The 16932-nt window shown below is 40.1% G+C and overlaps 1 protein-coding gene across 1 annotated transcript in view; it reads left to right on the top strand.

Moving 5' to 3' along the window:
* The window catches only part of GNAQ (G protein subunit alpha q), a 320250-nt gene extending 315638 nt beyond the window's left edge, over positions 1-4612 (top strand). Inside the window, exon 7 of the mRNA XM_032164343.2 lies at positions 396-4612. Within this exon, the coding sequence (XP_032020234.1) occupies positions 396-586 (191 nt within the window). The 3' untranslated portion in view covers positions 587-4612. The remainder of the gene's footprint in view (positions 1-395) is intronic.
* Positions 4613-16932: the final 12320 nt, after the last annotated feature.

Here is a 16932-nt window from a genome sequence, read left to right as displayed (position 1 = left end):
CAGCTGTATCTTTGTGCACACTTATTATATAGCTGAAACAAGCATAATTAACTCAGTTGAACAGAAGTAAGATATCACTCCCCTGATGAAGAGCCTACAGTGGCTCCCAATCACTCAGGGAATCAGAGTGAAGGCCAAGCTAAGAAATAAACTTAGCCTTGGCCTTCATCTGTCTGCTTTCACCTATCCACATTTTGTGAATGGGTGGGTGCGTGGGTGGGTGGATGGATGGTCAGACATAGTAGTGTTAGGGAAAATGATTATAATAGATCACATCTGCAGTGCAGATGTAGGCTTCATGAGCAATGACACAGTAAGTATTTATTGAACCAATGATGATTGAATACATTAGCAGATTAGGTAACAAAGTGTCCCTCTTGTCTCTTGGCCGAAAGGACCCCAGAGAGATGCCCAGGCAGCCCGAGAATTCATTCTGAAGATGTTCGTGGACCTGAACCCAGACAGTGACAAAATTATCTACTCCCACTTCACATGCGCCACAGACACCGAGAATATCCGCTTTGTCTTTGCTGCCGTCAAGGACACCATCCTCCAGTTGAACCTGAAGGAGTACAATCTGGTCTAATTGTGCCTCCTAGACACCCGCCCTGCCCTTCCCTGGTGGGCTGTTGAAGATACACAAGAGGGACTGTATTTCTGTGGAAAGCAATTTGCATAATACTAATTTATTGCCGTCCTGGACTCTGTGTGAGCGTGTCCACAGAGTTTGTAGTAAATATTATGATTTTATTTAAACTATTCAGAGGAAAAACAGAGGATGCTGAAGTACAGTCCCAGCACATTTCCTCTCTATCTTTTTTTTAGGCAAAACCTTGTGACTCAATGTATTTTAAATTCTCAGTCATGCACTCACAAAGATAAGACTTGTTTCTTTCTCTCTCTCTTTCTCTTTCTTTTCTATGGAGCAAAACAAAGCTGATTTCCCTTTTTTTTCCCCTTAATTCATACCTCCCTCCTGATTTTTTTCCCAGGTTACAATGGCCTTTATCCTAGTTCCATTCTTGGTCAAGTTTTTCTCTCAAATGATACAGTCAGGACACATCGTTCGATTTAAGCCATCATCAGCCTAATTTAAGTTTGTAGTTTTTGCTGAAGGATTATATGTATTAATACTATGGTTTTAAATGTGTTGCTCTGGATACACAGTTTCTTTTTTAATAGAATATACTGTCTTGTCTCACTTCGGACTGGGACAATGGATGCCCATCTAACAGTTAAGTGTCATTTCTTTTAGATGTTTACCTTCAGCCATAGCTTGATTGCTCAGAGAAATATGCAGAAGGCAGGATCAAAGACACACAGGAGTCCTTTCTTTTGAAATGCCACGTGCCATTGTCTTTCCTCCCTTCTTTGCTTTTTCTTACCCTCTCTTTCAATTGCAGATGCCAAAAAAGATGCCAACAGACACTACATTACCCTAATGGCTGCTACCCAGAACCTTTTTATAGGTTGTTCTTAATTTTTGTTGTTGTTGTTGTTCAAGCTTTTCCTTTCTTTTTTTTCCTTAGTGTTTGGGCCACAATTTTAAAATGACTTTTATTATGGGTGTTTGTTGCCAAAGCTGGCTTTTTGTCAAATAAAATGAATACAAACTTAAAAAACAAAAGCTGGTATCTTAAAATGTAAGAGAGTAAGACTGTGAAGCCTAAAATGACTGGCTGAGAATGAACCAGAAATGCCATTTGCCAAACAGTTGTAACTGTAAATTTGATTCTCACGGTCCATTCTTTTCTTTGTCCTTAAGATGACATTGTTAGTGTTCACGTCCCATGTTCAGTGTCCAAACCGGCAATGTAAAAAGCATCCTGTGTGGTTTAACAGGAAATCTGTTTATGTCTTTATTTGAAACCAGTTTTACTCTCAGTGGTTCTTTAAGTTCAATTAAGTCTGCCAGGAACATTGGTTGATAGTATTATTCTGACACCTTTAATTTCCAAAATCTGAAGTTCCTGCTAGTTTACCACCTTCAAGATCTTCTTGAACTGGTAACTGATTAGGTTGAACTTACGGAAGATTTGTGGACTTAACTCAAAAGTAACCTCTCAGTGTTCTATAGAACATGTATTTGTGTAACTGAACCTACCAGGAGAAATGTTTGGAATTCTATATGTGCAATTTTTCAACAAATGCAAAAAAAATACAGCACATGTATTGACAAGCTTCTGTCAAGCAGCTTGAGTTGAAATTTGAGTTAAGAAAATAAATCATGATTGTTTAAAGCTGCTGGGACGTTAGAATTAGGCCATGATACTGGTCTCATTTTAACTATAGTGGTATCTGGCACTAGTCTAAACTTCCATATAAATCACTCTTTTGGAACAACAAAGGGGGAGGGAGAAAAATCACGGCCTGTTAAATGAGTACCAAAGCCACCAAACAGTAATGAGATGTTCTCATTCTTGATTCTCCCAGCCTCAAACAACACAAGTTACTTTTTTTTTCCCCCTGCTCAGAAAGCACCTGTAATTTAACAAACAGACTGCCTGTAGGTATAGTGCAATTACAAATGCTCTAATCATTGTACATACATCTCTCTTGATATTGCAGCATCCATACTGGCTTTGTAATCATTAATTTTTTGGCAGATTGAATGTGCTGTATTGATATGTATCTATGTAATTGTATGTCTATAGCTAATTCACATTTTGAATAATGTTATTTTATTTACTTTTTTAAGAGAGGAGAATGTAAATTTGTCAGTTTATTTCTGACTAGGGATATTTTCTTTCCATTTAGAAAAGAAGAAAAAAAAAACCTTACTGTCATACAGAGCGGTACTAGCGTCGTGCTGTATAAAATCATTTGCACATTCCTGAGTAGAGGTATACTGATTATAAGACCCAAAGGTAATTTCATAGCAAAATACATAAAATCAGTCGGAGCTTTTATACAAACATGGAAACCAACTTTGTAGAACTTTTGCCATTTGATCTAGGATTGGAATATGAGCTTTTATACAATTCATATTCTTATTTGGCAAATGCACAGTTTAGTATTACCTCTGATGGCCTTTACTAGAAAGGCAGTTTTAGAAGCTATTGTGATCCACTAAGGAAATGTTTTAACAGCTAGAGACCACTGCTTGCCTGAAAGGGCGTTCTTAAATTTGGTGCAGCAAAAAAATAAATTAAAAAAAAATAAAAAAAATAAACAGCAACATTTGAAGGCCTACAGTGTGTATAGAGGAAACCTCATCACAAGATCATAAGTGTTACAGTTTTAGGGAATCAAGATATTCTATTTAATAGAGCTATAGTAGATGTAGTCAATTAAACCTGATCTCAAAGCTTGAAGAAGCTGAGCAAAACAGGGAAAGATTGTTATATTTGTCTTTATGAAATTGGGATGGAATTTGCTATGCAGAATTGAGGTTTGTGGCTTCACTGTTCCTGTAGGGTGCATGACAAGATCCCTTCTCTTGAGAAAGGAAAAAATTGATCACCCTAGCAGCAGTGATGCATAGAAACCTAATTTTAGCCACACCAGTCAATCGAAGCTAAAGGATTTTCTTTTTTGTTTCTTTGGGGTTTTATTGAAGGGGCTAAGGGTGGGACGGGATTCTTTTCAGTTTTGTATAAAAACAGAGTTTACTCATGCTTTATATTATATTGTGATTGCAAGCGTTATAAGCGTGTGCCACTGGCCTCCTATTGTTGATGCTTAGGTAATGGAGGCGTGTGGTGAGTTTTATGGTGACTTGGGCATGTCTTATTCAAAAACAAAAACATAAAACACAGAAACCTTTCTTCAGCATACCAAGGCAAGCAGCCATTTCATGACTCACTTAACACATTGCAGTGTACCAGTTTACAGATGATTTTTCCCTTTTTGCGTGACATGGCAGTTTTAACCCCCAGAGAATTCCTTATTTGTAAATTGGAAGTTTCTACTATGCCTTACAGAGCTTAAATTCAGAAGTTTGTGCCTCATATCTGAAACAAAGGGAAATAACACACCCATTCAAAAGTAAATAAATCTCTTAGAAGTTTTTGTTTTTAACATTTCCACATAAAGAGCTCTGTTGAATGTCATGAACAGACTGGAAAAAAAAATTTTAGGAACCTGCATATGTTGTTTACTAGCAGATGACAACTACAAAAGGAATTTGAAGAACATGTAAAACTTGTATTTTTTTTTTTTGGTAGATTAACTAGCAGGCCTATTTTAAAAAGGTAATTCAGCTAAAGGGCAATTTACTTTTTTGTACTTCAGACTATCTTGATTGTCAAAGTGTACGAACTGTAATTTTAAAATTTATACTGCCACATGATTGTAAATTTTAGTTGTCTTAAGTTAGGAATTGGTGAAAAGCTATTTATGCTGGATTTGGGTCAAAATGACTTATTTGCAAAAAATAAATAAATAATGGGAAGAAAGGGCTGTATAATGAAATACTGCAAGACTCACATATTGGTTGGAAATTTCCCTCAAATCACCTACCGATTACCCTTGATTTCCCTTTGTTTTCAGTTTCTCAAAACGAATGAAATGAAATATAGCAGAATGTTAACCCATATAAAAATAAAAGTGTACCCAAATATTGTAATGTATATTGCTGCTCTTCTTCAAATTAAATAAGGGTTTAAAACCACTTAATTGGTAATCAGCATCTCAATTGATACAAATAAGGTGTGCTTGGTATACATTAATATTTCCTTCCAAAGATACATCTTTGGTTAGAAACACAAAAAAATAAAAGTAGTAATATTGTATGTTTCTCTCTCTCTACATATTTCCAGCATATGTAGCGTTAATAGATCTGTCCTGGTAACTGTGTCTTTGGGATTTCATTTTGGTTCCATCAAATTAGGAAAAGAAATGGCTTAGTTGTATATGATTAGCTAGAGATTTTTGGAGCCAGACACCTGCTGTTTAGTAGATAACTTAGTACAGACCCTAAACTTGTCATTTGTTTTTCTCACAGAATAGCCATTTCCTGCTGTCTTCCCAATGATCACTGCCCTTTCAACAACACTCTTGCCTCTAGAATCATATGTTCAAAGTATGAATACACACCTAGCACATAGTAGGTGCTCAAATATTAATTTCCTCTTTGCCTTCCTTATCTACCCTGTGTCCTCCATTTCCCCGTATGATTCCAACCCAATAGCAAATGACATTTACGTGTTATGAAAACATCTATTGGGTAAAATCAGATCTTGGATAAAGAAATTCTGACTTTTATATAAGCTTTTGGTAGACAGAAAAAACAGGAAGGTATTCGTCGGTAGAACATTTTTAAGTTCAGGAAAGAGCTGGAATAATACTATGTAACTTTGTCCAGGCTACTTTGAAACACGTTTCTGGTGGATTTCTTTTCCTCAAAGAACTCTCTAAATGCAACTCCTTGCTGGATTCCTCACCCATCATCCTGTTGGAAACCCTTACTAGACCTATGTATTTAGGGAGTTTTGTCAGAAAACATTTTTACTTGCAGTATTTAAAAGAATATTTACTGTTCCTAAAATGTCATTCAAATGCATGTATTGTCTATTGTTTGGGGATGGGAACTAGTTTTGCAAAAAACACCTAATGTTGTATAATAATGCCCCAATGATCTTGCTGGTTAAAAATACAGTATTTTTGGCCATAATTTTGTACTATAGTATTCTTCATTGTTGAGTTTTGCTTCCGTTAAAGTTGCCCGAGCCCCTCTCAGAATGTTTTGTGTTAGCAGGAGTATTGAAATACATCTTTCCTTCCTTAACACACCTTGTTGTGCACATTGCATTTTCCAAAATAAACAAGTTTAATGGTTTCAAAAAAAAAAAAAAACCAAAAAACCTTTTCCCTTCTGTGTATAATCAGAAATAACAGTCTCCTGTAGTGGAAATACACATATTGGTGGCATTTATCAAAGTTGCTCTTTTAAAAAACTTGCCTTAATTTAGGTTATAATTAACTGTTAAAAAAAGTAAATAACTGTCCAATAAAGACTTGAAAGGAGCAGCAATCTTCAACCTGAGGCAGTCTCCCAATCAGTAAAAAGAATCCACACGTCTGCCCTGGTTTGCTGGGTAGCACACTGGACTCAGGCTGATGCCTGGCTTAAGAGTTTTGCCCATTTGAACACTGGCAGTGAATAGGTAGACTCCACATGGGAAAAATGGCCTGTCACAGGTGTCCTCTGTGACTTTTAGAAACACACGTCTAGGCTTTTGAGGTCAGGTAAAAATCAGCTGCTTCTGGGAGTTAAGTGGAGGTAATGGTGGCAAGTGGCTTTCTGGAAAATAGGTACTTTTGTGGGGACTTCAAACCACAGCAAAAGCAAAACCTGTTCCTGTTACTTGTGATTAAGTCATTCCAACTGGCAGCCAGCCCTTGCTCATGGATTTTTGTTTTTCAGAGTATGTCCCCTCTAAATACTAAGAGATGAGAGTGATTTTTGCTTAAAGGCCTTCAGCTCTCCTTGCATGATTTAGAGACCATTTCCAGTAGATGGTGTCCTCTCTCTCTGTCTTAACTGTTCAAGGAATGGTGTGGCACTGACTGTCATCTAGCACAGGCCTGGAGTGATGGTTCCCACACCCTAGTTCTGCAGAGACACTGGAGTGTTAAGCTATACAGGAGCTCTCACCTCTCTTTGGCCTTCTAACCTGAGTTTGACCCCGTTAGGACCATGATCTATTTGTATCATCATTCCAAAGACCCCTACCCAGAGGAAAAAACACAAACTCGCTGAACATTCATTGGACCAAATATTTTAACTTGACTTTTTGGCTTATAGAGCAAGACCACGCCATCAGATTGTTTTCTGTCCTGTCTTTCTGGAAACGATAACAATAGTTGGCTTGAAAGCTTCTCTGCTTTACTCCCCATCTTTCCTGCCTTCTCACATTTTTCTCTCAGGTTGTGATACCCTGAGTCCTGCCTCTTGAGAGACAATTAAACCACAGCAAAAAGGTGGAACTTGATGCTAAGGAACAACCAGGTACACTGCATAATGTGTGCAGAGCAATTTCAGATAGTAAACTAGCCAGTTTCTTGCTTTTTTGTCTAATTTCAAATGATTATCATACTCATGAGTTTCTCCATATTTAAAGCCCTTATTGAAATTTGATCGGGGTGGAGAGTGAAAGGCAGTAGTTAGAAGTGGCTTTCTGGCTGATTTGTTTTAAATTACGCATTTTTTTTTTGGTTTCATTGCCATGGCTAACTAAAACATGGATCCAGCTATTACAAGGAGCTATACCCAGTCTGTTTTAAAGGAGTCCCATAGGTTCCTGCAAAACAAGACCCTGGTTATAGAATTTAGGTCTCTTTAAAATCTAAGATGCATAGAGAGTACTGAAAAGATTATTTTCCCTTTGAATTCTTATGCCTCAAGACTATCGAAATTTGATCTCTGTTGATTTTTCTCTCTTCCTGTTTTCCTCAAGAATACAAAGGCCAGAATATTTTTCTGTCTCATAAGCCTGTGGATAAAATAAGGCAACTTACCCTCTTTAATTAAGAGTAATCACACTGAACCATACTAACAGAGAGCTGGAACGCAGGGCTCCCAGGTTTCAGCCCTTTCGTAGCCCTAGAGGAGATGTTTTTGCAGCTCAGGAGACTAGGCCTGTCCCATAGAGATAGACTGCTTAAAGGGCCCTGGGGACTCTCCATCTGTTTCCAGTTTGCTCCGTATGCTTATATGTTGGGTCTTAAAAGCATCTTAAAAGGACCAGGAAGAGACAAGGTCTGCAAATGAAGATTCCACACTGTGTCCAGCTGCCAGGACGCTAACATAGCTGCTGCTAAGACTGTGTCTGCCCTGAGGCAGACCTCACCTAGGAGGGCATATCTGTTAGGAATCCTGGCACTGCCTGCCAACCTACTGTCTAGTCAGGGCACCAGCCAGTCATGCCTGAGGTACAGGTGCCATGTCAGGGGTTATAGCATCAATGGTTATATTCTAGGAATCTGAGCAGTCTAAGCAAAAGGGGCCGGCTTGCTTTTGTCACTGAACTTGGAGTTGAGAAGAGATGCTGACACCTGGCTCTCAAAGTGCCCTGCATGCCATCCTCAGGTGCTTTAGGTGATGCCTTTCTGTAAACCTGGAGAGTGTCAGCAGGGCTTACTGCACCAGAAACATATGCATTCCCTCCCCTGTGACTTGGACCCAATGACCAAAAAGCAAACTGGCCCCCTGCCCATGATGGGCTCTGACAAGCGGCGGCTCTGCTGGAAATACAAAATATTTAAACTCAAAAGGAATCAGTTTGGGCAGCAAATTTAATACATGTGTGTGTGTGTGTGTGTATGTGTTTAATGTCTCAGCGTCTCCAACCAACTCAATCATTGCTGAATAAAGAGGAAAACCCCACACAAATGTTTACATCAATTGGGTAAAATCAATCCTAATATTTTTAAAAACAATCTCTACACATACGTGGGTACACATGTAAAATCTCAAAATGGTTTTATCTTGACGCCATATACACAGATACACGTGTACAAATATCCGCACATCTATACAGTGAGGCTTGCTTATCCCTATGGTTATTATAAGCATTTTATCTCATGGAAGGTAATTCTTCATATTGACATGATTGAGACTAAAAGTATCATAAAATCCACAGCTCACGTTTTCTTTTTTAAAAAACTTTTCTCTCACCGCTGTTTTCAAAACTCTGCCTTAATCTAGAAAGAATACCTAATTATTGCACATTTTTAAAAAATTGTTTTAGGAGAGTTGAACTTAGACTGGGGTTTCACTGTCTCTGAGCAATGAGGGGATGTATTTCCAGCAGACGGGGAGGAAGAGTCTCAGAGCAGGTACAAAAGCTGGATGAAATGTCTGTCTCATTACGAAAGCCACACTTTAGATGCACATTCCTGCAGATGTTATCGTTTCCATTCCTGAGTTAAGCCTTCCCTGTGTAGATTGTTCACTTCCTACTACAGATGATGAATTGCCAGAACACCAGGCACATACCACACAGCTTGTACAGAACTACAAACTCAAACAGACAGAGTTTGGGGACTGTGTTCTTCTGTCATTATTCTTCAACCTGCTGGAGGTGCCTCGCTGCACGTTCCATACCCATGGGTCCACCCAGGGGGTTGCTGCAGGCAGTTCAGGGCAGGAGCCCCCTGCACCCTGCTAGCGTTCCCTAGCCACCAGCCAAAAACCAGCAGTTGATGCCTCAGGAGTGACACAACCAGTGGGGGACAGGAGTCCGTGGATATACGCTTCTGCTGTTGGCCCTCAGTAGATAAACCTGAGGTTCATCCTACAGGTCTCTCTAGGGCCCCCCAGAGCAGGACTCAGCCCCAGCTGCTATCAGTGAAACTTGCTCGCGAATGTACCCTTTATTGGCTTTTCTCTCCTGGTGGTCTTGCTTGTGCACTCTCTTGTGGTGCTTTATGACATCACTTCTCAAACTCCTTGCACCCAAACTCCTTACACAGGACCTAATCTGGAGGAAATCTCAACTAAGACAGTGAGGATCAATGGATGGCTTTCGTTGTCAAAGACAATGGAATAATCAACAGGCCATAACTGAGACTAGTAAACACTTTGCCTTGAATGGACTACCAGCTGCAGCTGATGATTGAGGTTCAAGATTAGTACCTGCAACCCTAGCATAACATGAATTTGCCACAAAGGCCCACAGTGGGAGATTTTGTGAAGAGAAATATATAGATACACACACACACACACACACACACACAAACACACACGTCTGTACTAATACAATCTATACAATATGATACAACCTATTCAATACAAATTTATACAATGACATATTTATGAAAAAATTTATGTTTATAAGTTACATGTAGAGACCAGGCACGGTGACTCATGTCTGTAATCCCAGCACTTTGGGAGGCCAAGGCAGGTGGATCGCTTGAGGTCAGGAGTTCAAGATGAGCCTGGCCAACATGGTGAAACCTTGTCTCTACTAGAAATACAAAATTAGCCAGGCGTGGTGGCTCACGCCTGTAATCCCAGCTACTAGGGAGGCTAAAGTAGGACAATCGCCTGAACCCTGGAGGCAGAGGTTGCATTAAGCCAAGATCACTCCACTGCACTCCACTCCAGCCTGGGCAACAGTGAGATCTCTCAAACAACAACAACAAAAAGTTACTTCTACAGCATTTTAAAGAGATAAGTTAATAGTTAATAATCATTATTTTAGAGGTGGAGATGGGGGTCTTACCATTTTGCCTAGGCTGGTCTTGAACTCCTGGCCTCAAGCAATCTCCCCAGGAACTTGGTCTCCCCAGTAGCTGGGACTACAGGCACGTACCACCTCACCCAACTAATAGTAACTTTTAATTGTTGAAGAAAAGTGACTTAGACATTTTTACTTTACTTTCATCTGTTGAGAGGGACCCTGTACTCCCTTCCTCCACCTGCCCAGCACTGACCATTGACTCCCAGGATGAGCGTCCACACCAGCTCTGAGTAATTGATTCCAGATGCTCAGATCGGCTGCCTCCTGGGAGACACCCATGGACTTTTGTTCTTGCTCCTCAGGCCAGAGGATGGTGCTGACATAGATACAGAAAGGAAATAATCTTCCGTCAGAGAATTGGCACATATGGTGACATTTAACCATTGGGAGAAAATCAGAGAAGAGAGAACATATATTTAAAACTATCACAAAAGTAAAGGAGCATTATCTGGGCCATGTTCTGAGAAAGAGTATCTGCCTTTTTTTTTTTTTTTTTTTTTTTTTTTTGAGACGGAGTCTCGCTCTGTCGCCCAGGCTGGAGTGCAGAGGCGCAATCTCGGCTCACTGCAAGCTCCGCCTCCCGGGTTCACGCCATTCTCCTGCCTCAGCCTCTCCGAGTAGCTGGGACTACAGGCGCCCGCCACCACGCCCGGCTAATTTTTTTGTATTTTTAGTAGAGACGGGGTTTCACTGTGGTCTCAATCTCCTGACCTCGTGATCCGCCCGCCTCGGCCTCCCAAAGTGCTGGGATTACAAGTGTGAGCCACCGCGCCCGGCCCAAGTATCTGCCTTCAGGGAAGGAGGGGGAGGTGGAGGGGGAGGCGGAGGGGGAGTGGGAGGAGGGGAAGGGGAAGGAGGAGGGGGAGGGGACGAAGGGGGACAGGGAGGAGGAGGGGGGATGGGGAGGGCAAGGAAGAGGGGGAGGGGAGAGGGAGCAGGAGGAGGGAGAAGACGGAAGAAGAAAAACTTTCTCTAATTTTTTATGGTTGGTAAAAGATGTCCTTAGGAAAAATAAGGAGACTATGTTGCAAAGCTTGATGAAACAGGACTTTAGAAACTGCTCTTTAGAATGAGAAGCTCTCTGCCAATGCAAAAAAAAAAAAAAACTATTAGAACACTATTTTGTTAGTACTAATGTCTGAATATATTGTTCTAAAATATGTTGGAATGTACTGAAATTGTATTTAGCTGTCTAATTTATTAACTAAGTTCCTTGACTAGATGGTGAAGGAATGAGTTGAGTGGGGATTGCGTGTTTGTATATTTTGAGATGGTCCACAGCTAAATAAAATTGTATTCAAACCCAAATTGTATTCAAAACAAAATGCTACCCTCGAGAGAAACTATTTTCCTAGATCCTAACCTATTGGGATTTTATCAGAGCCTAATCAACCTATGGGAAAGGAAATACCCAACTCTAGCTCTCTCTAGCTTTCCCCATGGAGAAGGGAAGTACCAAATACCAGTCTCCTCCAGCCGTCTTATCCCATGTAAGGCAGGAAAAAACTGAGAGCCACTTGTGAAATTCACGGCCCAGGGGCACTGACTCATTACAAGACTGAGGCTTAATCAGAGGACTGTAGAATATTTTTCCTCCCTCAGACCTTACCACTAATTACTGGAGGCCTATTTACTGGATTTCCCTTCATCCAGTACATCATATCCAGCTTTAAAAATTACAAGGCATACTAAAAGGGAAAACAAAACAAACAAACAAAAAAACGCAGTTTGAAGAGACAGAGCAAGCATTAGATCCAGACTCATCTATGGCAGGGATGCTGGAATTCTTACAGCAGGAATTTAAAACATTTATTATTAATATGCTAAGGGCTCTAATGGAAAAAGTAGACAACCTGCAAGAACAAATGGGCAATGAAAGCATAGAGGCAGAAATTCTAAGAAAAAAGAAAAGGAATAATAGAAATCAAAAACACTGTAATAGAAATTAAGTATGCCTTTGATGGCCTCATTAGTAGACTGGACATGGCTGAGGAAAGAATCTTTTGAGCCTGAAGATATGTCAGGAGAAACTTCCAAAACTGAAAAGCAGAGAGAAAAAAAAATGCTAAAAAACAAAACAAAGAGTTTCATTTTGGGGTGATAAAAATCCTTAAACTCAGATAGTAGTGACTTCTGCTTTCTAGTATGGCATATAAGGAGCTTGGCAGTCACAACTCCACCCTAAGGAGAACTAAAAAGTGGAACAAACTGAAAAACCAATAACTCTTCTTAGATCCCTCAGAGAAGTGAAGTCACAGGGTAAACCATTGTCCTCAAACTGGAGAGACAGGCAAGTACAGAGAATCACTACTTACAAAAGCAGAAATCCAGGAGAAAAAGCCTCTACCAAAACCAGTGCCAGGATACAAAAACCTAAACAGTAACTGACACATTTTGGAAGGTTCAATGTGTACAACTCTGAGAGTTGAAACTCCAGACTACCCAGTCATGGGAGACACTCATACTTTGGTGAGTTTTAATTCCAGGAGCTCAAGCAGGCTCTCACAGTGAATATCAGGAGAAAATCCCCTCATGCTTCTGGTAGAAGGAGGGGGAAATGAAGCATTTTGAAATATGCCAGACCATCCTGTTTGTCTTAACAAGGACTGTCCTTAAGAGAAACTTTTTTTTGAGACAAAGTCTTGCTCTGTCACCCAGGCTGGAGTGCCGTGGTGCAATCTCAGCTCACTGCAAGCTCCACCTCCTGGGTTCACGCCATTCTCCTGCCTCAGCCTCCTGAGTAGCTGGGACTACAGGCACCCACCACTATGCCCAGCTATTTTTTTTTTTTTTTTTTTGTATGTTTAGTAGAGGCAAGGTTTCACTATGTTAGCCAGGATGGTCTTGATCTCCTGACCTCGTGATCCACCCACCTCAGCCTCCCAAAGTGTTGGGATTATAGGTGTGAGCCATCATGCCCGCCAAGAGAAACTTTTTATCAGAGCCTAAACTACTGGGATTTTACCAGAGTCTAACCAACCTGGAGGAAGGGAAATACCTAACTGCAGCACACACTGGCCATCCTGTCGTGCTGAAGGAGGGGAAGAATGTTGAGAAGCACATATAAAGTTCAGAGTCCAGAGGTACAGACTCTATAAGACTGACAATCATAGGAACATAAAAAGCCTCCTTTTCCCCCATGCTACTAAAGGCCTCTATGCAGCAGTTCCTTTCATCCACTGCATCATGAACAGATATCAAGAAAAAAATTACAAGGCATACTAGAAGGCAAAAAACACACAGTATGAAGTGACAGGGCAAGCAAGATGAGACTCAAATATGTCAGAGATGTTGGAATTTTCAGAGTAGAAATTTAAAACAACTATGACTAATATGCTTAGGGCTCTAGTGGATACAGTAGAGAGTGTGTGAGAACAGATGGGAAATGTAGGCAGAGAGACTGAAATTCCGAGAAAGAATGAAAAGTAAATGATAGAGATAAAAAAACACTTTAACAGAAATAAAGAGTGCCTTTGAGTAGTAGGCTGGACATAGATGAGGAAAAAGATGGAGAGTTTAAGAATATCTCAATAGAAACTTCTGAAACTGAAAAGAAAAAAAAAGACAAAGAAAAAAAGAACAGAAAATCCTAGAACTGTGGGGCAATTACAAAAGTTATAATAGGCATAATGGGGATACCACAAGGAGAATAAAGAGAGAAAGAAATAGAAGAAGCTTTTGAAGTAATGACTGATACTTCCCCATTTTCTGCAAATTAATATTAGACACCAAACCACAGATTTAACAAGCTCAGAGAACACCAAGCAGGATGCATGCCAAAAAAAACCCCACAACTACACATACACATATGATATTCAAATTGTGAGAAATCAAAGGTAAAGAAAAAATCTTGAAAGAATCCAGAGGGAAAAAAAGATGTTACCTACAGAATAACAAGAATTGTTCCTTAGTCTGAATCTTCTGCAGAATTACTTGTGTTTCGTAAATAGCTCAAGACTTTCAAAAGCAGACACTTGAAATCATGAGTGCTCCAAGAAATAGATGTGTTTTGAGAAAATAAATGATGTGGACAGAAAACTATGCGAAGCGCATTTTTTGTGTTAGTGCAGTCGAGGGATGATGAAACACCAAATGGACCAAGTGTACACTGACTTCTGCTTATTGGCTTCCTGCCCCACCATGACACAGGCCTTGCTTTCAGCTAAGCCTGCAAGCTGCTTTTGTAACCCTATCCTTCCTGATATCAATTTGCCAGTAGAATAATACTCAAGTGGATAGCAAAATTAATACCTTCCTTTCGTGGACATATTGCTTCTACCCTGTGTTGTCTCTCGGAATCAGTCAGCCTGAATACAAATATTAAAGATTTTGTTTCTCAGTCATTCCCCTAGCTCACACAGCCAGCAGTCTAACTCTTTGGCAGGGAAATCTTAGCCCAGTGAACTAAATTTTTCCAAATTTCTCCACTTCCTACTGAGCAGAAAGTTGGACTTTTATGATTGCAAATTTTGCACTGAATATGTGTTCAACAAATGCGACTCAAATATAAACTTCCCAAACCGAGTTCTACCTAGGGGGCATATGGAGGTTGGGGTAAAGGTAAAAGGAGTCTGGGACATACTTACGGTGATGGCAAGTGGTCATTCTTCATCCTAACTCCTCTCTTTTCTAAAGAAAGCCAGCCAGCATAGACAGAAAACCCCTACATAGAACTGGGGATTTGGGGGGTGGAAAGCAGAAAGACCACTGGGGAACCTGGAAACTAGATGTAGACATGTTTGTTTCCTGCCCAAAACAAATATTTTCCCATATTTGTTTCACATAGATTATATCTTCAAAGGCATGATCCTCTCCTCTTGTGAATGCAAAATTTAAGAAGATTAAATGTGTTTATGGTTAAAATTGTTTCTTATAACCAATTCTGAGGCATTTAGAAAACTTGAGGGAACTTTGTGATCCCTTCAGTCCACAGATAGCAGAATGGACCCTCTGGGATGAACCAAGGGTTCTTGTGGGTTTTGGGAACAGACCTTATGGCATATATCACTTTTCTCTGCCAGCCAAGCTGGTAAAAATCCTATATATGACTTTACACCATGATAACAGGAAGAAGTCACATTTCTGGCAAACTCAGTTAACACAGAACACAGTCTCAAATTGGAAAGAAAAATCGCTGAAGCCATAAGAAAAACCACAAATGAAATGAACTAAAGCTTGAGTTTTTAGGGTTGTCAATCCTATTGACTCTTACTCTGCATACAATCTAACATGCCTAGTTGCATGGTGAAGAGCTTTGACTGCAGTCACGCAATGCAAGATTGGATTCCTGGCTCTGCTTCTAATTAATCACCAACCAGGGTAAGTATGTGCAGCCTCTCTAAACCTCTACTTAACTGTAAAATGGGGATGATCATGGTACCAACATCTTAAGATCAAATGAGATATAAGAAAAGACGTGTTTAGTACAGTGTGTGGCCCATGGTAATTGCTCAATAAATATTTCCAGTTATTGTTGTAGCTAAAGAAATGGAGAAGAAAAATTATAAAAGAACTAAAAGGCCACAGCTGACTGAGGCATTTATTACAGCAGGAGTATCTCTCATAGTCCTGTGATCGCTTATGTAATTAATGTATTGGCACAAAAGACGATAATCAGCTTCCATGAGGAGAATCGGGGTTATTAAGAAAAACTTAGATGATCCTCAAGACAACTTTTTTAAGATGATAGAAATGTTAGAAAATTTCTTCAATGTATTATTTTTCTTATCAAAAAATAAACTCAATTATAATAAAATAAAACATCCTTGAAGTTTAATAAAAATCTACTTAACTAGATATTTGTTTCTGGGAAGATAGAATATCCAACTTTTTCCCTATTCTCAACTAGGACAATTAAAAACACTGTGCCTTATATACAGAATAAACAGAAGAATCTGAAAGGTGGAGAAAAAGCAGACTGCCTAGATGTCAGGCCCTGAGAAATGATGCAGTGCTGAATTCCCTGAATTTCTTTTTGCTCCATATAACCCAGGCTTGGAGCTAAAGAAGCTGGCAACCCAGAAACACCAACCCAGATTTTAAAAGCCCTAACAAAAGTTGATGCTCTCTAGCTAAAGGACCAAGAAACGGGAAGCTAGCAAACTTTAGACAGTAACTTCTCTACTTCAGCCAAACACCCTAGACAAACTGGCCCAGCTCCCACTCATGCCAGCAGATGTCAAGTGGGATTCCCAGATTTCCACCCTCATGAGGCTGTGATGAGGACCCCAACATCCCTGGTAAGGTGGCAACAGAGAGGTCAAGTAGGGAGCTAGGACTCTTATCCTTGCTGGCTGGTAATAAGTCCTTTCCAACCCTCACAAGTTCAGTGGAAATCACATGGCAGGTTTAGACAGCCATCTCCACCCAGAGTAACAAAATGTCTCTCCCTCTCCCTGCAAGGGCAGTATCAGAGGAGGAACCCTGGAGAGTCGGGACTTTCATTATTGTCCAGCAGCAATGAGGATACCCCCAACAGAGTGTCGGTTATGATCATATGGGAAGTCAGAACTCCCACTTTTGCCCAGCAGTAAGGAGAAGTCTGCTGCATCCTTGGGTGTCAAGAAAGGAGCAGCGGAGAACCTGGACTTCTACCTGCACCTGGAAGGAACAAGATGGCACCTCCTCACCCTGCCAGAGTTGTGTGAGATCCAGCTAACACTGATTTAGATAAGATTCCAAAGTTGCCTAGCAAAATATGAACATGTCCAGATGACACTTAAAAATCACTCATCATAGTTCATGT

This window comes from Hylobates moloch, unplaced genomic scaffold (genome assembly GCF_009828535.3).
Source record: "Hylobates moloch isolate HMO894 unplaced genomic scaffold, HMol_V3 SCAFFOLD_10, whole genome shotgun sequence".
Classification (NCBI taxonomy): domain Eukaryota; kingdom Metazoa; phylum Chordata; class Mammalia; order Primates; family Hylobatidae; genus Hylobates; species Hylobates moloch.
Note: the sequence above shows the minus strand (reverse complement) of the source record. Positions and strands in the feature narration are given on the sequence as shown.